Source organism: Synchiropus splendidus, chromosome 2, assembly GCF_027744825.2.
Source record: "Synchiropus splendidus isolate RoL2022-P1 chromosome 2, RoL_Sspl_1.0, whole genome shotgun sequence".
Classification (NCBI taxonomy): Eukaryota; Metazoa; Chordata; class Actinopteri; order Syngnathiformes; family Callionymidae; genus Synchiropus; species Synchiropus splendidus.
Genome location: NC_071335.1, coordinates 7,993,453 through 8,015,487, shown reverse-complemented (window position 1 = coordinate 8,015,487; position 22,035 = coordinate 7,993,453). Strand labels below are relative to the sequence as shown.

Below are 22,035 nucleotides of genomic sequence, written 5' to 3'. Positions count from 1 at the left end.
ATAAGCACTAACAACATTGAAGATGACCCCTTCAATTTCTAACTTGAGAACGATCACTCTGTCTGATACTCGGTTCACTTCTAGAACATTCCTGGCAAACTCTTCCTTCAAGATGACTCCCACTCCATTCGTGCTCACGTTGGGATTCAAGTTAATTCAGCACTTTCAGTTGCCCATACTGTAGGTGTCAATGTGTCAGTGAATGGTTATTTGTTGGTCTGCATGCGTGCTGCCGTGTGATGAACTGGCAATTTGTCCTGGGTGCGCCCCACCTTTCCCCCGCGCCCCTCCTCCGGAGGACAAAGCGAAATAGAAGATTTATGTAAATCATTAGCATCATCAAAACTATTTACAGTAGTACAAGAGCAAGAGTAGAGATAAATGGGGACCATTCAGATTATTTTTGTCTAAGGAGAGGAACCAGACAAGGCTTATACCGTGCCATTTATTAATATACAATATATAAATTAAAAGGTTTGGAAAATTGTCTTGCTATTACCTAAATATACCCAAAACACAGGTTCTGACCTTAAGAGTGACCCTTCCCTTAGTCATCAGAAATGGTGATTTATGCATCCCTTTGGTTAGATTTGGATTTATTGTTTTGCTATAATTTCTAACAAATAAAAGAAATAATAATAATATGAATAATAATTTTGTTTCTATTTACTCTGCTGCTTTGATTGAAGTTGCAGGTGTCTGCCATCTGCTTGAGTAACGGAGTAATTACATCAGGCGTCAAATTTGGAGCTGGTCTAACTTAAATGCTACAATGCGGTCCATTGCAACTTCGGCACTCAAAGCTTTAAGTATGGCAGGGTAGAGCTGCCATTTAAAAAAATTAAGTAAAATAAATCAGGTATCACGTTATTTCATGACACTCTCATATAAATTACGTGATTATGTGATAGTTAAGTATTATGTAATAACGTGATAGCCCAGCATTACATAAAAATGAAAGAAATGGACTCGGAAACACTCCATGAACACTTCCGGGTTGGTAGAAGGTAGCATCCTTTGAGTAACGGCTTGCTTGCTGAGCCAGATTTGGATGCAGACAAACAGATGAGGACTCAAAGGTGTTCTTTGGAGGACATTTCCAGCTCGGTACTAAGATACTGCAACCATGACATGGACAGGTGAAACAACAAGGGGACGGCACAGCAACACAATGGTATGATTTGTTTAGTTTATTCTGAGTCATAGCTCTGAATAAAATAAACCGAGACTTTCTCGTTGAACAAACAGTTTGCTGATTCAGTCACAGCTCTCGTTCTGTGTTTTAGCTGTCAAGTTTGTTAACTGATCAACTGATCTTGCTCATCTACATATGACTACTTTAAGGACTGCTACCAACCGGAAGTGTTAACAGAATGTTTCTGGGTCGATTCATCATGTAAAAACGTATAATGAACTATTAACGTTTTTACATGAAACTGAAGCATTGTCCGACTTCCATCTGCTCATACATACTAGACTCACACCCAAACACATGATACTCACCGCAGCCAGTGAGACGCGTCGAACGAGTGACTGCTTTTGGAAAGCTGTTTTTGTGGAACTCCATCTAGTTTTCCCTGTACATTTTGTAAATAGCCTCTTTGTTGCATTTTTTCCACACTTTGTAAATAGTCACTGAGATCACTGCACTTCTGGGAGAAGACTGAGTTTCTTTAGACTACAGGATAATTTTTTTTTTTTTTTTGGAGTCTGGACAAGAACCCCGTGACTCAAATAATATTTAGTGCCCTTTATGCAAGAAGCCTTCAGCTACTTTAAATCTGTTCTCTTTTCCTCTCCCATCCTTGCAGCTCTACAAATGGTTTGATCATCCAAGATTCGAGTGATGTACGTACAAGAGTCCATTGCAATATATGCACTCAACACTAGATGGGAGAAAGCCTCACACAGTGGACCTTAAATCTGTCCTGTTTGTGGGGCGCTAACCCTGTGAATGGTGGTAAAGTAGATGGAATCAGTCTGCCGGTGAGGAAGTTCACAGATAAAGAGCCATTGCTACTCACTGTTGACATGCTATTAATGTTCACTTATGAGAAGGGTCAGCTATTTGTCCTTCGAGTTCACTTGAATATTAAATTCAGCAACCACGGAAATGGAGAGGGATCATTTTAGTCAGAACATTCAACTAAAAGAAAAATCATTTTATTAAAATATTTACGTATACAGTACAATCACATATAAAACTGAGGGGAAATTAATTTCAAGGTTATATTCACAGATACAGTCATCCAGCGACCACTCCACTCTTAACATTGAATCTAAATTGGAGACAGAAGCAAATATACTGTATCTCTTAAATGAAGAAGATCGGCAAAATATTTCCATGTATCACTGCACCAGCTCCAGCTCATGCCAGAATTTGCTTAGAAGGAATTTGCTTAGAAAAACATGATACATATTTTTATAACTCATGGAAGAACATATATTCTTAGTGACAGAACCGAGTCTGGAAAATGTTGACAAAGCAATCATCAATCAGTCAACCATTTCCACATATATTGAGAATGTCTTCTACAAAGGTCTACTGGCAAGATAATTGAGAAGAACTTAATCCTGTGTTGGATTTTAACCATGAAAGCAATTTTAGCTTAGTATATTGATGCAATATACCCACTAATATTGCCAGAAAGGACAAATACCTCATTAAAGTATTACTTATGGCAAGAGAAAAGGCAGTGACAAAAAAATGTCTGAACAAAGAGCTCGAGGAGCAGAGGGCGGTTGTTAGACGCATGTTGAAAATGGAGAAAAGTGGGAAATTCCACTGCTTTTGGTCCAAATGGGTGAAGCATGAAAAAGTCAATTAGTGTTTTTCTTTTGTTTTGTTTTGAGAAATGCCTTAAAATAATGTCACTGTTGCTTAGTAATAGACACCCCAAATAGAAAATAAGTGTTTTCAAGTCCTTTTTTATTGTTTTATTTTTATACATTAATGTTCTCTCGGGGACTGAAAGTAGCCGCCAGGAGTAAGTGTAGCTTTTCCCTGAAGGTTTTGATGATTGTTTTGTAAATGTTGTAAAAAAGGAAAATTTAATAAAAGTTTAATACAAAAAAAGCAAACAACAAAAATAGAACAACATAAGAATAATTGTAAAGCTAACAAATACAAATATGATATCAATGATGATAGCAACAATCAAATGCAATACACCCTCAAATCAATTATTTAAATAAATGCGTGTACACAAATGTGGTCCTTTTTTGTGTTTTTTTTAATTATCTTTTTGTGCTCTCTGTGTGATGTTTGGTACAACAACTCAAGTACATGCTGACATCTGAGAACTCACTTCTATAGTACCCAATAAGAGAACATAAGCAGTACATAAGTTCGAAAACAGCGGTGTCTTTTTTCAGCTGCGTCAGTTGAAAGCTGAAAACAACACATATTTGGGTTGCGAATCCGGTATTTGAACATAAAAAAACATCTTGTAAGATAACTGTGGTCTCTAACTAATCAAACCATTCTGCAATTGGTGAAATATTCAGCGCATGAATAAATCAACTTGTTGGGCAAGTCAGCTGGAATAGAAGTCATTGTGATCTGCCAATGGCACTATCTGCTAGGACGCACACACATTCAACTGATAGGAGCTCCCACCCCTCTGTCAATATGATTGCTTAGCGCATCTTCCAAAAGGGCTAAGTATAATATGCACCCAAAACGAGGAGGAGGGAATCGACATGGAGTGAAGAGGGACAGAACAAGTTGGTAAAAGAATAGTCGGGAAATGCAAATGTGGCAAATAAATCTGACATAGGGATTTCCTTATTTATATTGACATATCAGTGTGTATTCATTTCTTTACAGCCAAATAAATTTATGTCAATTTGACCATATTTCAAAATATAATTCCACTCTATTCTATTGGTTCTATGGTTGGATTTCCAATCCCTTCTTTGTTATTTAATTGCGGCAATCCAGGCATTCCACAATTCAGAAGCAGTAGCCGGCCTTGGTTGGTTCAGAAAATATGGTAAACATGCACACACAAATAAAGTCTCACACAAAACATACCTCCTTCATTGTCCTTGCCATCTGTACAGAGTGTTTCCATCTGTACATGACACCCAACTCCCCTCCAGCCTGCTTGACAGATGCAGCGCCATCCATTTGACTCCAGGGCACATTGGCCATTATTGTTGCAGAGACCAGGGCAGCCCTCTATGCAAATGGAAAAAGAAAAAAAAACAATCGTCACAGTGTAGGGGAAGGAGACATCAAAGGTGGAGGCTGACATTATAGGTGAAATATGGATTTTGAAATTTTTGTACTTTAATTTAGCTCTAATACATTGATAATGAGACTCAATTGAACTGTAACGGCCTTGACTACTGGTATTTGATTACAACACATGGCATGTGATACGTTTTCATGCGTTCATCTCTCTAAATCATGACCTCACACCTACGTGCACTGAAAATTGGAAATGTTTTGGGCTATTTTTTAAGACATGCAACTACTATGTATAGGTTAAAGGCAGCTGTCGGAAACCAATGGCTAGTGAGCCAGATGAGGCTCTTTTGATGACTGCATCTGCGATAGATCTTTTGGCCTGACTCTGGCTTAATCCAACATCTTCTCTTAACGGACCCAGCACTTGTTAACACGGCACTGACATCAGGGCTCAATGAAACTGACAAAACAGCCTCCAAAATGGTAAACTTTGGTCTGACCCCAATGTTGTGTAACCACTGCAGAAATAACATTGGCAGTGGCACCGCCGATTTTGCGCATGGCAACTAGATAGATATCCTGCTGCCCATGGGTCGGATTCATCACAGCAGCAAAGGACTAAGTACAACATATTTGCGTTATATTCTCCACAATTCCTGTGAGAGTCAAGGAAGACATTGATGGACACTGTGATGAAAGTGGATGATGTCACCGACTAGCGGTGATTGATTCCATTTAGTTGTAGCCAGTAAAGATATGCACGCCTCATGGAAATGCATTTTATATGAGGAAAATTTTTTGGCTCTCACGCAAGGAGGTGGCCCTTGTTTTAAAGGGAGGGGCCATGAGAGGAAATTGCGAAACACAGTTTAAAACAAAAGGTATATATTTCAGCTATATATTCGACTGTGTCACATATAAAATTGCTAAAAGATAGCGGTTGTTGTCACCTAAACAGTAAAGGTTCAAACTCCCCCCTTTGTTTCATTCTGAAACGTGCTGTCGAAATTAAGTTTTATAATCTGGGTCCTGCATGACAGAGTTCCATCTCTGATGTTGAACGATAGATACTTCTAGAGTTGCCTTTGCAAGTATAAGCTGGGCAGTGTTGTGTATATTGCCATCTATGATTACATTTTTCACTGTTTCGCCACTGTCTTTCCTCATAAACAAACGTGGAATGGGGGGCGGGACAGGAGACCCAGCTTGATAACATCTTGCAATTACACTCATTCACCTATAGTGTCGCCAAAAGCACATTTTCTCATCCTACCTACAGCTGCTTGAACAAGTTGCTTCTTGAACAGCTTTGAGTTGTTAAAAGTAATTATTAAAACAAAAAATTTAAAGAATGACCAAACAGGCAAACACAATGACTGTTGTATGTTACATATCTTCCAAATGTATACTTTTAGTGTAAAGAGAGATGTACAAAGTAGAGGCACAGAGAGCATCATACAAATCAGAACAACACTGTTTTATATTGATTTATTTTTTTATTTGATTTTATATTGATTGATTTAAGATTTTGTTTCATTGCATCGAGTCATGCATCTGTCTATGAGGAGAGTCACTCATGATGTCAAACTGCTTAGCTGCAGTGTGCTTCACCATTTGTGCTGTTTTGGAGCTGACAAAGATTAAGATGAGATTTAAAACCATTTAATCCAGATCTGTGAGTCTGTATGGATCCGAAATATGTGACTACTACAAACGGATGACGGTTGTTTGATGTATTCACCTTGAGTTTTGAGTCTGTACTACTGCGATATTTGCTCTCATCTCATTAACTCTCTGCCAGGTCCCAGCTCTCGATAATCAAGGCAAGGAAAGCTACGGGTCAAGACAACATCACTTCCTGGCTTCTCAAATTATGTGCAGAGCACCCGTGCGGAATTGTCCAGCACATGTTCAACCTGATCTTGAGGCTGGGCATCATCCCTCAGCTGTGACAGACATTGTGTCGGGTTCTGGGGCCAAAGACCCTGCTCATGAAGAACCACTACAGGCCGGTAGCTGTGACATCTCATCTGATGAAGATCCTGGACAGACTCATCATGCCCACCTGCATCTACTGGTGAGCTTCTTGATGGATCTGCTCCATTTCTGACATCAGAAAGCTCAGTTATGCTAGTGTGGACACCCACCTCACAAATTGGACTTTGGAGTACATCACCAGTATGGGAACCGGGGGCTCCTTTCCTCTTCATGCTCGACATCACACACTTCGCCCACAATACATAACACCTGCCAGTACAGGGAGATAACTGCAGGCTGGTTCCAGAAAAAAGCAACACCTATGCAGGCTCCAATACTCTCCACCTGCACCTGTGGACATCCTTGGTATTGTGTGGGTTTCATTATACAAGAACCCGCGTGTTTACCTGGATAATAAACTGGACTAAATGAAAAATTCAAGAAAGGGCAGAGCAGACTGATCCAGATCATCTATTTTTTGTCTATTGTCTTCTTTTTATGTTGTTGATTCATTTACGCTGGCACTTTGCAGTTGTATAAAAGGTGCATAATAATGAATCTGTCACTCTTAGAGCCCGCTGCTTATTTGCATTTTACGTTATGTTCCTTTCCCATCGTTCCTTTTTCCTTGTGTGTGGAGTTAGTGTTCGGTCACTGTTCACGTTGCGTCGTGGTTCAGCAACACTCATGCATTTAAGTAACTGAGCGGAAGTAAGTTGAGTCGTCCTTATATTAAGCATGATGTTGTGTGGATGCACGTTTGGTCGTAGTTTATGTGTGTCCAAAATGTCCGTCACCGAGTCCCAGTATTGTGTAGTCCCATGTCGGTCGCTAGGTGTCGACATTATACCGTTTATAAATCTGTGTTACTTTTGTTTGTGTGTGGATTTAGAAATGTCTGCATCCTTGTTAACTAGTGTTATTAACCTGACGTGAGTTGTGATTTCTTACTTTATTACAGACTAATATTGATGCTTTGCTGAGTGCTGCGAATAAATAACATTGAATCAGGACCTTCTCCTCATCTCTTCAACCTCCTCCTGTATCCTGACCGATACACTGTCTTGAACTGCTGTAGCACCTAATTGAAATCAATGCAACCATGCCTGTTTATTGGTCCTTCAAGTCGGATACAGCGTCCAAGATGGATTCAGATGGAGAGATCCACCCTGTCGTCAGACCTCGGTGATGAACACGTCCTCTTGCCAGACTTCTAGACTTTGAAGTGGAGTATGCAGGCCTCCCTCACAGTGGACATATGGGATTAACATTATCACTTATCACTTATGAGAGAAGATTCATCGTATACAATGCCCTGCTATTCAAACCCTGCTCCCTACAGTGGACTTTCAGGGCATGTTGCTCAACCAGAGACCCCTCGACGAACCCCAGCTCATCTTCAGGGAAGAGACTGGTACTGTCCTGATAAACCTTCACTTTCCTACTCAAGTCATGAGCCCTATTACTCCGAGCTGAGAGCCATCCAAGAGGAGAATGCTAATGCATACACAACAAGTTTTTCAGTCTGGCGTGAGAGCACTGGACGAGATATGGTGCGAGATTAAAGAGCTCCTCCAGGTGGCCTCTTCACTGAAAGCCGACATTGGTCAAGCTGCTAAGCCAAGCTGGGGGAGCCAAGACCTGTCTTCGGGAGTTGTCAATCCTATAGAGCTACAGATGAAGATGAGGAAGAGAACTGGCCTGATCCTCCACCCTGGCCTTCTGCTGAGACCGACCTCTACGACGGCATTCACAACCTTCAGATTGATCATCGACGACCTGCTGGTTCAGTCTACTATGCTGACAACTCTGCTGCCTACCCTCCTCCCCTCCATCGCTGCTGAAACCCGGCCAACTGGATCTCTCCGCTGGTTCTGGATCCTTTCCCTGAAGACAACCAACTTCCTCACAGCCACAGCCTACTCCCTCCTACCCAAACGAACGAACGAACACGCCCCACGTCTATACCAGCCTATCAGCTTCCAACAGTCTATGCAACGGCACCCAACGCGGGTCGTCATGTGCTTGAGCAGTTATATAGAGGCCCACAGCGGACCATCCCAAAGTTCCTGCACCATGACCCAAGTGAGTTTGCGAGGCTTCGCATAGATTTGGATAACCATCTGCCAGTCGATGCTACTGAACTCTAAGTACCAAGTACTGGTTGATCATGTAATGTTTGATGAAGCCAAACTCATAGCTGATGCTTATTTGAACTAGCCAACCTCCTACACTCACACAATGATGGCCCTACATGACAAGTTTGGCCAACCTCATCACCTGGCTCTAAGAAAAATAGCGAGCGTATTAAAGGCCCCTGAAGTTAGGCATGTCGGCCTGTTCCAGACCCTGGGACCTGAAGGTGAAATTGAACTGAACTGTGGCTCTCATGTTGCTCAATTGCAGAGCAAACTACCTCCAGAACATTCGTAGACACCAGTGCAACCAGGAGCTGCCCAAACATTGTATGAGCTGTCAGAGTGGCTCCGTTATGAGTCATGGTGTCAAGAATTCGATAATCAACTCGGGGGAAGAGGAAGTCGAGATAGAAGCTATGCTAAGAGTGAGAGCCCCAAGAAACAAACAACTACAATCCTGCATGGCGCTGAAGAGCTGCCAGGGCCCCCCCATATAGCCAGGTAAAGAGAGATCAGTAAAGAACCGAACTAAGACAACAGCCTACTGGGCTTACTGTGAGAGCACAGAGCATTGCTTCAGTCAATGCAGTGATGTCGCCCAGCTTCCCAAAGATCAACTGAAAGAATGGATCCAGGCTAATAATCGGTGCTGTCGATGTGCTCGGAACCATCAAGCAGCACATTGCGCACTGAAGAAAGCCTGTAACATCTGCCAGAAGAAACACCTATTGGCCCTTCACGAAATAAATACAAGCGCAACAAGTGGGAGCACGAATACTGCAGTTAGAGAAGAAGCCTGCCTAACTAGTTCTACCTCAGATGCCCTCTACCTTGACCGAAATTGAACCGGGAACAGAGTCCTATTGAAAGTTGTGCCATTGCTCGTACAGTATGGAAGCAAACTCTGGACATGTTTGCCATTCTAGGTGATGGGTCAGAGAGAACTATGCTTCTCCCTGCGGCAGCTAAGTTCCTTGGTATGAAGGGCCTTCCTGAAGATCTCCTACTGCAGACAGTACGTCAGGATATCCGGGTGCGCCATGGCCATACAGTGTCTTTCAGCGTCTCCCCAGCTACCAACCCTGAGAACAGATACACCATTGAAGGAGCATTCACAGCTAGCTGTCTCAGCCGGCCCATCCTGTTGATCGTCTGCAGAGGAAGTTGGGCCTGCAACAATCCAGATGTTCTGAGTCACCTACCTCGTGAAGCCAGGTTCAGAGAGCCTCGACCTGTGGCTTGCACAGGACAAGTCAAACCCCCTTAAGTCAACACTTGGCCTCAGTTGGAACTGGAGACACCCTGAGTTACAAACACCGGCCAGTGACCTATGAGATCCCCACCTTGAGGAACATCTATCGAGTCCTTGCCTCTCAATATGACCCTTTAGGTCTCCTGCTGCCCTTCTCTACTCGAGCCAAGCTCATTATTCGGCAGCTGTGGGACAAGCAGCGCAGCTGGGATGATCCCAACCAACCTCCTGAGCTCCTACAGGCCTGGTTGAGCTGGGAGGCCGAACTGCAGTCCCTACCCACCTTGAGAAACACTGGGGGCTCATATTTAAATATATGACCACCAGAGCTGTGCACCTGGATCTCCTTAATAGCCTGGATGCTGATGCTTACCTGATGGCTTTGCGGAGATTCATTGCAAGACAAGGTACTGCTGCAGAGGTGTGGTCAGACAGAAGGACCAACTTCAAAGCTGGAGAAAGAGCGCTTTTTGTTATTTATGCGTTGTGAGTAACCTCTGAGTGCGTCTTCTGTTGTCCCCCTTAGTCAGGTTTGTTATTAATCACCTGTTTTCTGTTTTCAGCTTTTTCCCTGCCCGTGTTTCCTCACTCCACGTTTGGTGTAATGTCATCAAGCACCTAGGCCTGCAGACTGTTTTGAGAAACATTTGTGAAACAATGGGCCGCTCTCAGGAGCTCCGTGAATTCCAGTGTGGAACTGTCATAGGATGCCACCTGTGCAACAAATCCAGTCATGGTATTTCCTAACCCCTAAATATTCCACAGTCAACAACAGCAACTCAGCCACAAAGTGGTCGGCCATGTAAACTGACGGACAGGGGTCAGGGCACATCGTGCAAAGAGGTTGCCGATTTTCTGCACAGTCAATTGCTGCAGAGCTCCAAACTTCATACGGCCTTCTGTTTAGCCCAAGCACAGTACACAGAAAGATTTATGGAATGGGTTTCCATGGCCAAGCAGCTGCATCCAAGCCATATATCACCAAGTGCAATACAAAGCGCACGTGGTGTAAAGCACGCCACCACTGCACTATAGAGCTTTACTATAGAGCAGTGGAGACGTCTTCTCTGAAGTGATGAATCACGCTTTTCCATCTGGCAATCTGGTGGACGAGTCTGGGTTTAGAGGTTGCCCGGAGAATGATACTTTTCAGACTGCATTGTTCCAGGTCACAGACAACACCATGTTAAGAGCCAAGGTCCTGGAGATGCTGGAGAAGCTGGAGGCGAAGATGCTGTCTATGCAGCTGAACGACCACTTCCAATCCAAGCAGTGTATCCCATCAACGGCCACTTCTACCAGCGCCATGTCATTTACAGTCAGACAATAAATCTCCCTCTGGCGGCTCCCTCCCGCCTTGAGTGCATTGATCTGCACCTGCACCGTGTGCTTCCGATGAGGCGTATCAGTGCACACCTGATGGCATTTTTGTGTTGCACACCCGGAAGCTCTGGGTGTGATCACAGATGTGCGCTGCCGGGTGCTGCTACACATGCTGCAAAAGCATACGTATAAGTTATGTGCAAAGCCCTCTAACTGGCTGCCCAGCAGGTGTGCTTTCTGTGGCTGAGTTCCAAAAGGGGCTGAGCAGCGGAAGACAAAGATGTTATAGGTGGTGGGCGGTGCCTATCTGGGTGGTGAGCCAATCATTCGAATTCTCAGGCCAAGGACAGTGCCTAGATGTGGATTAACTAACATGAAGGCCGTTAGAGGGCTGTGGACATATTCATAGAACTAAGCTTTTTCTCATGCAGGGAAAAAGTGCTAGCACTCAAGCACTACTACAGGTCTTTCTGTGCATGTCCCAGTATCAAATTATATTATAAATCACCTTTAGTGTCACTAAGGAGAATAAATGTGGACTGACCAACATGTTGAATGTTTTCTTATCCATTTATTCTCGCAGTAGGGCTTCACAGTATTCATATGTCTCATGTGGAGGAACTTTGTAGCATTACTGTGTGAGCTCATTACACTCTGAATATCTGACATGAAATGTATGGATGTACTCACAATGTGGATACAAATGAGTGGGCTGAGTGCTTTAGATTTTTTTCCATTTTTCAGTACGCTCAAACTTTGGTCCCTTAATGCATTTTGGCCTTCATTCCCTACTGCATGGCAGCAGTGAGTGCAGGTTTTTATTCCAACCAGTAAACTTCACACCAATCAGGTGTCCAAAGACTGTAATCAGTTGATCATGAGTCCGGTGCCGTTTGTTTCAACAGCCCCTTAACTGTGTGTGTTTGTTGGAACAAAACTCTGTACCCACTGTAACCCCTTTGTGGATCAGTTTGAGACCCCTGCTCCTCTAACACAGTGACACATCCACCCACGCGCACACATGCGTTCATGCAGTCATGCAAACAAGTGAATAAAAACATTTTTACATGTTGGACTTACTACAACTTTGCATGAATTACCTTTATATCCTTAGAAAAGGAGAGGGCACAAGGAAGAACGGAAGGAAAATAAGGAGGGGAATGTCAATTGCACAAACCAACGTTGAATGAAATGAAAACCATGAGGAGGGTACAAAGAAAGGGAAGACAAGAGGAGTGGCAGCCATGCGTACAACATGTAATAATAAGTTAATATTTTTCTGTTTATGAAGACCACACTGGTGTTGTGAAATAGAAGTACTACCAGACAAGTAGAGCAACAGAATAGAGACAAGAAATTCTTCAAACTGATGTACACTCTACATGACCAGCATCACATTGCATGGCGACTAGTGCAAGAAGCTGTTGATCAATTGGAACTAATTGATACCAGCATTTAATGTAAACTGGTAGGAAAATGCTTTATTTTTTTGTTTAGTAATTGCTCCAAATTCTGTAGCAATAAATACATGCTCTGCATGTACACATTTAGTCATTTTCCCAGCAAATAAAAAATTACAGAGAAAAAAGTCTAAACTTTTGCATATTTTGCTCATTGGTTCATGTTAATTTGAGTCAACAAGTATAATTGTTTTTGAAAACAAACAAACGAAAACAACGTATGAAATCATTTTCGTGGACAAACAAAAAAGTTGTTGAAACACTTCAAGCAAGGATAATGAGAACAAGACAGACACCTATGGCCATGGAAACAGAAATTAGTACAATACCTTTCACTTTAACATCCAGATTGTGTGCTTTTAGAAAGAAAAAAGGGGATAGAAAGAAAAACAAGAACCATCAATGGCCATTTTTTTCATTTTTGTGACAAAAGATGCATAAAAACTTTAAGTGGGTTAAACATAGAACAGCTAGGTTCTTGAAAAATTCTAGTCTTGTTTTAGATCAGCATATATAACAGAAAGTAACTAGTAAGCCACTTCTGTGACCTCATCAGACATCTGTGAAAGCTTACCGATGCTTTTAGATCTAAGTGACACTTCTGATACCAATCATGTGATCTTTCTTCTAGATCTCTCAGAAGCTCTCTTCACAGACTTGCCCTCGAAGTCAGTTGCTGTTTACATATGACTGATTGCGTGTCTCTCTTCCTTACTGCCACTGTCAGGAAGTCGCCGACTGATACGGACAGCTGTTAAAGGAATATTAGGTGATGGGTGGTACGTGACCCCCCAGAATTGGAGACGGGCCGATTTTTGTCCTACCCCCACAAAAATATCGCAGTGATCTTAACTTGTGACTTCATATGGAAAGCAACACAGTGTGCTGCCACTGGCCCGCCTCCTTCTTTTCAGCAGACAGCAGTTAGAGCAGCAGACAGCAGGCAGTCTACTGACAGAAAGTCCTCTAATCAAGGTAAAACATTTAGTAGGGAACATTATTATTATACATTACAAGAATATATCATGAAAGTTGAACAAAATCTTAGAATAAGTAACTTCAACATTTACTCTCCCATTTAATAACAAAATGCATAATAGCTGCCTGACTAGACGGAACATGCAGAGGCATGTAGCGCATCAGGCCATTCAATGCAGTTTTAAAACACCGTCTGCTGCTGAGCAACGTAGAAGATGTGGTTTAGAGAGTTCAGCCTCCTGCTTGACACAACACAACACAACACAAGCTCTGCTTGAAGACAAGCTCTGTCAGATGAACGTGCCTGACTCCCTGTGCATGTGGGTTACGGATTTCCCGACCTGCCGTAGCCAGTGTGTGCTGTCTTGGACACACGGACTCTCATCATTGGGTCACCTCAGGGCTGTGCACTCTCTCAGAATCAGATTTATTGTCAACTGGGAAAGTGCTTTGGAAAGTGCAGTCAAAAATAAAATAAAATAAAATAAAATAAAATAAAATAAAATAAAACAAGGACAGATCACAATTTCATTAATCTCACGGCCAAAGGGATGAAGCTGTTCCTGTGATGGGAGGTGAAGAGAGAACAAACAGTCCATGACCAGCGTAAGAAGAGTCGGCTCTGATCCGACCTGCACGTGTCTGGGTCCTGGAGACATACAGGTCATGAAGAGGTGGCAGTCTGCAACCGATCACCTTCTCAGCAGAATGCACAATGCACTGCAGTCTGTCCTTGTTCCTGGAGGTGGCGCTGCTGTAGCAGATGCAGATAGAGGAGGTGAGGATGGACTCGATGATGGTTGTGCTGAACTCCACCAACAACTTCGTAGGCAGACGTAGTTTCCTTAGCTGCCGCAAGAAGAACATTCTGTGCTGTGCCTTCCTGATGAGGGACCTGATGGTCAGCTCCCATTTGAGGTCCTTGGTGATGGTGGTTCCCACGAAGCAGAAGTCCAGAGTCCACAACGGGAATGGCTGAACCAGACAACATGAGAGGTGATCCTCCTGAAGTCCATGATCATCTCCACTGTCTTCTGGGCGTTTAGCTCCAGGTTGTTGTGGCTGCACCAGGACACCAGCCGATCCACCTCCCTCCTGTAAGCCGACTCATCTCCATCTGAGATGAGCCTGATGATGGTGGTGTCATCCGCAAACTTGATCAGCTTCACAGACTGGTGTCTGGAGGTGCAGCAGTTGGTATACAGGGAGGAGAGCTATGGAGAGAGAACACAGCCCTGAGGAGACCCGATGTTGAGGGTCAGAGTGTCGGAGACAGTCGTCTGCTGCCGCACATGCTGGTCAGAAACTGGTCAGAAAGTCAGCGCAATGGCTCTTATCCCTGTACACCAACTGCTGCACCTCCAGCCATGGGTTTGAGGACCGGTACCGGATTCTTTCAGTTAAGCCTTGGTCACTTGAAAGCCAAAATGTAACCCACAAGCTCACAAAATGAGTAGGAAACAGCCATTTCTTTGCGAAGGGGAAAAGGCCCAGTGAAGAGTCATAGGAGCCGACTTCCAAAAAGAAGAGTTTTTTAACAAACAATGACATTTAAGATGCTGAGTTCTACACAGCTATTATCGAGTCTATCCTCACCTTCTCCATCATGGTGTGGTCCAGCAGCGCCACCTCCATGGACAAGGGCAAACTACAGCGCATTGTGCGTTCTGCTGAGAAGCAGATCGGTTGCAGACTGCCACCTCTTCAGGACCTGTATGTCACCAAGACCCAGAGATGTGCAGCTCAAAGCCGACCCCGCTCACCCTGGTCTTTGACTGTTCGTCCCACTTCCCTCAGCCGTCAGTCTGATGGATTTGTGATCAATCCTTGTTGTTTGTGGTTTATTTATTTATTACTTATTTCTATTATTTTATTATATTTCTTTTTTTTTCTGTTCACTACTGCACGATGTACCAAAGCACTATCCTAGTTGGTTGGAATAAAGCTGGTTCTCATAAACATCTATAGATTAAAAAATCAATTATCTCCTTTTCACAACTAGCCAGATTCAGGGACACGGCCGGCATCATTTTTCAATGATGCAACATGACATTCTTAGAATATGAAAAGGAATGCAGACACAATACTTGTGTACAATACTGTCTCCAGCTTCATATAGCATGTGAATCTGACATATTTAGTAATAGTAGCATTAATATTGATGCCAGCATTGTTAATAATAATTGTCTATAAACAAGGACATTCTTTTTTCTTCTTCAAGTTCATTGCTATGGAAAAATCACAAAAAGCTTGGTTTGGAAGAGATTAACGTAGTGCATCTTAAATACAGTGACTTTCATTTAAATACAACTCAACTGGATTAAATCCAGCAATTCGCACCAATGCAATGTAACACTCAGTGAAGCATCGTATGTTCCTCAGATTTTCATACATAATACTCCACAACTGAAACTCATTCATGTCTTTGACATATCACACCTGGAAAAAGAGGGATTGGTTACGTGAAAGTTCTGCTCACCAATGTTGCAGTGCTCTCCTGTCCATCCCTGGTTACATTCACACTTTCCTTCCTTACACGCTCCGTTTTTGCTGCAGAGAGGTTGGCAGGCCTTCTGGTCACACTCCCTTCCCATCCAGCCCTCCTCACAATGGCAAATGCCTCCATGGCATAAGCCATGGCTACCGCAGTCAACTTCACACACTTCTGATATGGGATAAGGAGAAAAAAAACACAATCTGTCGCATTCTCTGTTGTTGAAACAAACTGAATGTCAATAGAATATGATAGAGAACACAAGTTCACTCATATCACCAGATGTTAACAACGTGCACTCATCGCTAATTGGAATATATAAGAAACACTCTTCTTGATAACAATAGAGAGGAGATTACAAATGACTCTCCATATATGCGACCCAAGGGGCCAAATTGGAAAATCAGAGATTTCACCTCTGCATTTTCAAGTGTGTGATTTTTGAAAGCGTGATGCAAGTTCATGTCAACTATTTAAATTGGCCTCCATCCCTATCACTTTGGTGTATTACACAAGTCCTGACAAACCTTCTCCATCCCCATTTCAATCAGAGCACTTGTATAGTGGTAACACCATCATGATTGCATTAGTTATTGTATTTTCGTCTTGTATTGACACACATTTGACTGATTTATTCTCTTGCATTACGTGGTAGACTGTGAGGTGATATTAAATGCCGTACAGTGAGTCAAACAAAGCTGTCTAATTTATGTCTCCTCATTAAGTGTTTGCAGGGTTCCTCATGACGTGTACACGGCACATAGTCCATGTTTCAAATTTTATCACGATCCTCTGGTAATTATATCAATATCAAGGCATATCGATTTTAATATTATTTGTGACATTTTGTTGATGTTTATTGTTGTTTATTGTTGCACACTCCCAGAAAAGGGCATTTTGTATCCCAACAGTTTGCATACTACTATATGAACATTTTTACAAAGTTAATGAATTTCAGGATTATTCCAAAACATATGTGTAGATTAAGGTAGATGTCATTCATTTGCCCCCCAGGGGAGAAATTCAACATGATCAGGATCAAGCTGTTAACATTTTCTTCAACATCTCTTGATTTTGATTCAATTGTTTACATTTAATCTGGAGTGTAATAAAGTACTGTATTTGATTCTTCCATGAAGATTCCCTCCATCCGTCAGATTGAGTGGTAGTTTGCAGAGTTTTCTTCATTTAATCGGCAATCCCTTCACCTAGTTCTTTGGAGCATGTCTTTAACACAGAATGTAGTTTCATTTTTAAATTCCATTAGATATACGTATAATGCAGATTCTGCTTTGGTAATAATGTTATCATATGACTGCATCAATAACTTAATTTAAGTTTCTTCCTTTTTTTTCAGCAACCTAGCTGACATATGTTCTTGGCTATTCATTTGTATGCTTTCATTTCTTTTAACCAGATCTTTTGAGTTTCTCATGTCTGAGAGATGTGAGCTTCTTGCAGAAAGTCAATTTGAGTTTTTTCCTTTTTAAGCTTATTCGTGACTTTTGATCTTTTGACAGTATTTCTCGATTCATTTACATTTGGTAACAAGAGCTTTATGGTTTTATGTTTTTAGGTCGATCAGGCTTGTAGTAGGTCCCACAACCCTACAATAATAAGTACACAATATGTACACAAAGAACATCTGCCAAAGAGAGACGCCAACAACTCTGAACTCTGAACTGGGTGTACTGTATCTCCCTTGGTGTTCACCATGGCAATGGAGGTCATAATTCCGGCCTCAATATGGGTCGTAGGAGGACAAAGACTTGGCTCTGGACCGCGCCTCCCTCCCCTCAGAGCCTTCATGGATGACATCACCACCTTGCCTAATACCATCCCATGCACCAGGAGGTTGCTCAGAAAACTGGAGGAGAACATCAACTGGGCCCGTATGAAGATTAAGCCATCTAAGTCGTGCAGCATTTCAGTAGTGAAAGGAGTGCTTGCAGACCTGTGTTTCTTCATCGGAGACGATTCAATCCTAACTGTTTCTGAGCAATGAGTCAAAAGCCTCAGAAGCCGCTATGACGCAACCCTGAAGTATAAAGATCAAGTGAAGCAACTGTGCAACGACATCAACACAGGCCCACTGGCAATTGACCATACCCAACTACCTGGGAAGTTAAAGTCCTTGTGCTTCCAGTTTGGTCTACTACCCCGGGTATTGTGGCCCTTGGCAGTCTATGAGGTGCCGATCTCAAGAGTAGAGAAGCTGGAAAGAAGGGTCACTGTCTATATCAAGAAGTGGCATGGAGTTCCACGCTGCCTTACCACCATAGGTCTTTATGGAGACAGTGTCCTCAAGCTGCCCTTTACCAGCCTTACGGAAGAGTTCAAGTGTGCCAAAAGACGTCTGCAGATGACCTTGAACGTATCTAAAGATTTGGTGGTTAGGGAGAATGCACCAACCTTGGCCACAGGATGCAAGTGGACACCAGCAAGAGCAGTGGAGGAAGCAACAGCAGCTGTAACACATGCTGACATTGTGGGGAATGTTCAGCAAGGAAGAGGAGGTGTTGGCCTAACAGCTAACCGTCCACCCTGTAGAAGTGCCACTGCACCAGCAAGGAGAAAGATTGTGGTGGAGGAAATGCGGCGTCAGGAGGAGGTGGCAAGATGGGCCAAGGCAGTCACCCTTGGTAAACAGGGCCTGTGGACACAGTGGGAAGGATTCGAAAAGAGGAAGTTGAGCTGGAGGGACGTATGGGCCATGGATGCGAGAAGCCTGAGCTTCGCCATCAAAGCCACATACGATGTCCTTTCAACACCTACCAATCTTCACCAGTGGTTTGGTGAAGATCCTGCGTGCTCCTTGTGCACCAAGCCAGCCTCCTTCCGTCACATACTCACAGGATGTAGAACCAGCCTCACCCAAGGACGGCACACTTGGCGGCACAACCAAGTCTTGCTTCTACACTGGAGAGGAAACGATCCAGCATCAATGACCTACCTGTGTCAACAACTAATGCATGGAGAACTGCTTTTGTCCGTGAAGGGGCCAGAGCTTGCAGGAGCAACTCTACACCATCAGAGAGAAGCCAGCTATGGCCAGCACGGGACTGGAAGATGCTGGCAGATGTCGGCAAACAGATGGTGTTCCCCCCAGAGATAGCCATTACCACATTGAGGCCTGACCTAGTGCTCTGGTCCCCTTCCTTAAAAAAGGGTATACATAGTTGAGCTCAAGGTACCCTGGGAAAACTCCATGGAGGAGGCATATGAGTGGAAGCACCTGCGGTATTCTGAGCTAGCCACAGAAGCTAGGCACCGTGGCTGGGATGCGGAAATCCGCCCAGTAGAAATTGGGTGTAGAGGCTTTGTGGGAACATCAGTCATGAAACTTCTGAGGGCCCTCGGAGTCAGGGGCCGCAAAGGTAGCTGAAAGAAGTAGCCAGTAGCTCTGGCTGAAGAGGAATGACCTAAGTTGGGTCCCCAAGTAGTATGACAGGTATGCGGTCAGCCAAAGCGGCTCATAATTGGTCTCGGGATGCAAGCTCGGGACTGATCATCCTGCAGCTGGCCGCCTCTGGACAGGGCGTATAGTGTTAAAGGCCAAAACACCCTATGACCCGGAGGAACACTACTGATGATACATACCCATACATTTTATCCCTTCTTCAAGCATACCATCCTCCAGTCTGCGACAACTTCACCAATTGCATGTGCTCGCACAAGAATAACATCTCATTCTGTGTTTTATGGAATCCTTGGTTTTGGCAGTGTTCAGTGTCAGCTTGTTCACTGAGCACAACTCTTCCAGACGAAGGACCTCACTCCAGTAGGCTGCCTCACTCTACCCTGCTATCAGACCTGCTGTCACTGTGTCATCAGCAAACTTGACGATGGTGTTCTCAGGGTGGGCGGGGCTGCAGCCGGATGTGTACAGGGAGTAGAGGAGTGGGCTCAGCATACAACCTTGAGGAGAGCCGATGCTGAGAGTGCGGGTGGATGAGAGGTGGAGACCAAGTTTTACACGCTGGGGCCAGTTCGTGAGGAAGTCCTTTCCAGGCGCAGGTTGGAGGTGGGATCCCCAGATTGAACAGCTTGGAGACCAAGATGTCTGGGATTATGGTGTTGAATGCAGAGCTGTAGTCGATGAAGAGCAGCCTGCCGTAGGTGTTCGGATGCTCCAGGTGGCTGAGTTCTGTGTGGAGGGTGGTGGCTAAGGCGTCCTCTGTGGATCTGTTTGAACGGTATGCAAACTGGCGCGGGTCCAGGATGGGGGGAGTCAGTCTTTGATGTGGTGCAGAACCAGTCTCTCGAAGCACTTGGTAATGATGGGGGTAAGTGCTACAGATCGATAGTCATTGAGGCTGGTTGTGGAGGGCTTTTTTTGGGACCGGAATGATGGGACCTCCTCCTCTGCTCTTACCGGAGTAAATGTTTCTGTCTAAGCGATATAGCATGCGGCTGGGAGGGTGCAACGTAGCGTCGGGAATCTTGGCATGGAGCCAAGTTTCTGTGAATAATAATACGCAACAGTCCCAGACGTAGCGATTACCCGCCAGTTGTAGCTCCAAATCGTGTGTCTTGTGAGTCAGGGATCTTGCGTTGGAAAGGTAGAGGCTCTGCAGCGATGGTCTGAGTGGCTGCTTCTTTAGCCTAGCCATTAACCCGGATTGGCAGCCCCGCTTTTGTTTACGCTCCTTCCGGCGTTGCAGCGCCTGCCATATCCGACAACAACCCACGGAGATCCCACTGGTGAAAGTTGGTGGAGATGGTCAGTTGGTGTTGTAATCCAATGTCCATTAGTTCCAAACGAGTATAATGTGAGGGAAAACGTACAGCTTAAAAGCAGTAAAAACAATGGAGAGCCAAGAGCCGCTGCACTCGCATGCGCCACCACCAGTCCCACTGTAGTAAATAACAGTCACTTGACACCAGAATATTGATATCAATCATCCCTTCTCTGCCTAACTTAGCGGTTTATGAACTAAAACTTACTGCATTACCAATAGATCCTCACTCCCATGGTCTCATAAACTGCCTTTTGGAAAGTTGCCTTTCAAGTTCTATACTGACGAAAAAGGCAGCCTTCAGCATTGCATGTTGACACTTTGGCGGCACGACTGCTGCGTGAAGAAAGGGTGGGGTTAGGGTAAGCTATAGGATGCTGCTCCATTCATTCTACATTTAATAACGTGTCACATTGTAATGTAAAGCCCATCAATCGGCCGCATGGTGTCACTAAGGAGGAGAGCCAGTTAAGGGGTGATAAATCCCAACTAACATCCAGTCTGATTCTGTGAAGAGAGCTTCAGTATGTCTCCCCATTGTATGGAAGTGAAACTTTTTTTTTGCTTCCCCAAGCGTGATACTCCGTGTGACCCCATGCAACGCACGACCCACATGCGTGGAACATTACACTGAAGGAAACGTCAAAACACCTATGTGTATGCGTCAACACGCAACTCCAAAGGCTGCCTTAGTCGTCAATACAGGGTGATTTGATATTACACCAGACCAAATTGAAGCTCATTTCCCCTGTATGTCTTGATTCAGGTGGATTTGTTATCCCTATTTGTATTGTTGTTCTTACGTTACAACTCAGTGAGTCGTTGTTAAATTATTTCGTATAGTTCTGGTGTTAGGTTGGTGCACTGAGCGGAGGTTCTTTCCCAGCTGTAATTTTTGAGCTTCTGGGGAAGAAGTGTCTGATATTTTAATTTCTCTTCCTCAACCATGGTAGTTGCATGTCTTGTGTGATTTGGTTCGATGACTAATTTTGTTTGTTTGTTTTTTTTTAATTTATTTTATTTTATTTAAATTTTTTTACAACACTGAAATTAAATGTTGCAAATGAGTTTTAATCACGCTTGAATTATCAGCAGGCTAGACAGTGAGAAAAATGTCCAAAAATCCAGAATGTGGCTCAGTTTGCAATGCATCATTGAAAGGTAGATTGATGGCAAGGCTGGACAGAGAAGGAGCAAAACAAATTTTAATTCAAAAGACTGGTTTTGACAATGTGTTTTTTTAATTGATAGTTTGTTTTCTTGGTAGTGCCTAGTATTCATAATGCTACTATACATGGTGCATAGTTATTGGCTCAATTAAGAAAATGCTCCTAGAAGCTGAAAACTTGGGCGGCACAGTGGAGCAATTTAAGAAGGTACAGGGTTTGAATCCAGCTCCGGACCTTTCTGGTTGGTGTTTGCATCTATATCATTGGCACAGGGAGACATTTAATAAAAAAATAAAATAAATAAATAAGC

General features: G+C 43.5%; 1 protein-coding gene across 14 annotated transcripts in view; it reads right to left on the bottom strand.

Moving 5' to 3' along the window:
• The window catches only part of LOC128754971 (teneurin-3-like), a 160,128-nt gene that overhangs the window by 46,953 nt on the left and 91,140 nt on the right, over positions 1 to 22,035 (bottom strand). For 10 of the 14 annotated variants that reach the window (XR_008413993.1, XR_008413994.1, XM_053858002.1 and 7 more), the window contains 3 exons: positions 15,803 to 15,988; positions 12,675 to 12,701; positions 4,037 to 4,183 (listed from right to left, as the gene is read on the bottom strand). Coding sequence is in view for 12 of the 14 variants with exons in the window: in XM_053858002.1 (XP_053713977.1) it covers positions 4,037 to 4,183; positions 12,675 to 12,701; positions 15,803 to 15,988 (360 nt within the window). In the remaining 2 variants the exon portion in view is untranslated. The remainder of the gene's footprint in view (positions 1 to 4,036; positions 4,184 to 12,674; positions 12,702 to 15,802; positions 15,989 to 22,035) is intronic. The other 4 variants (XM_053858004.1, XM_053858005.1, XM_053858014.1 and 1 more) reach the window with 1 other exon arrangement.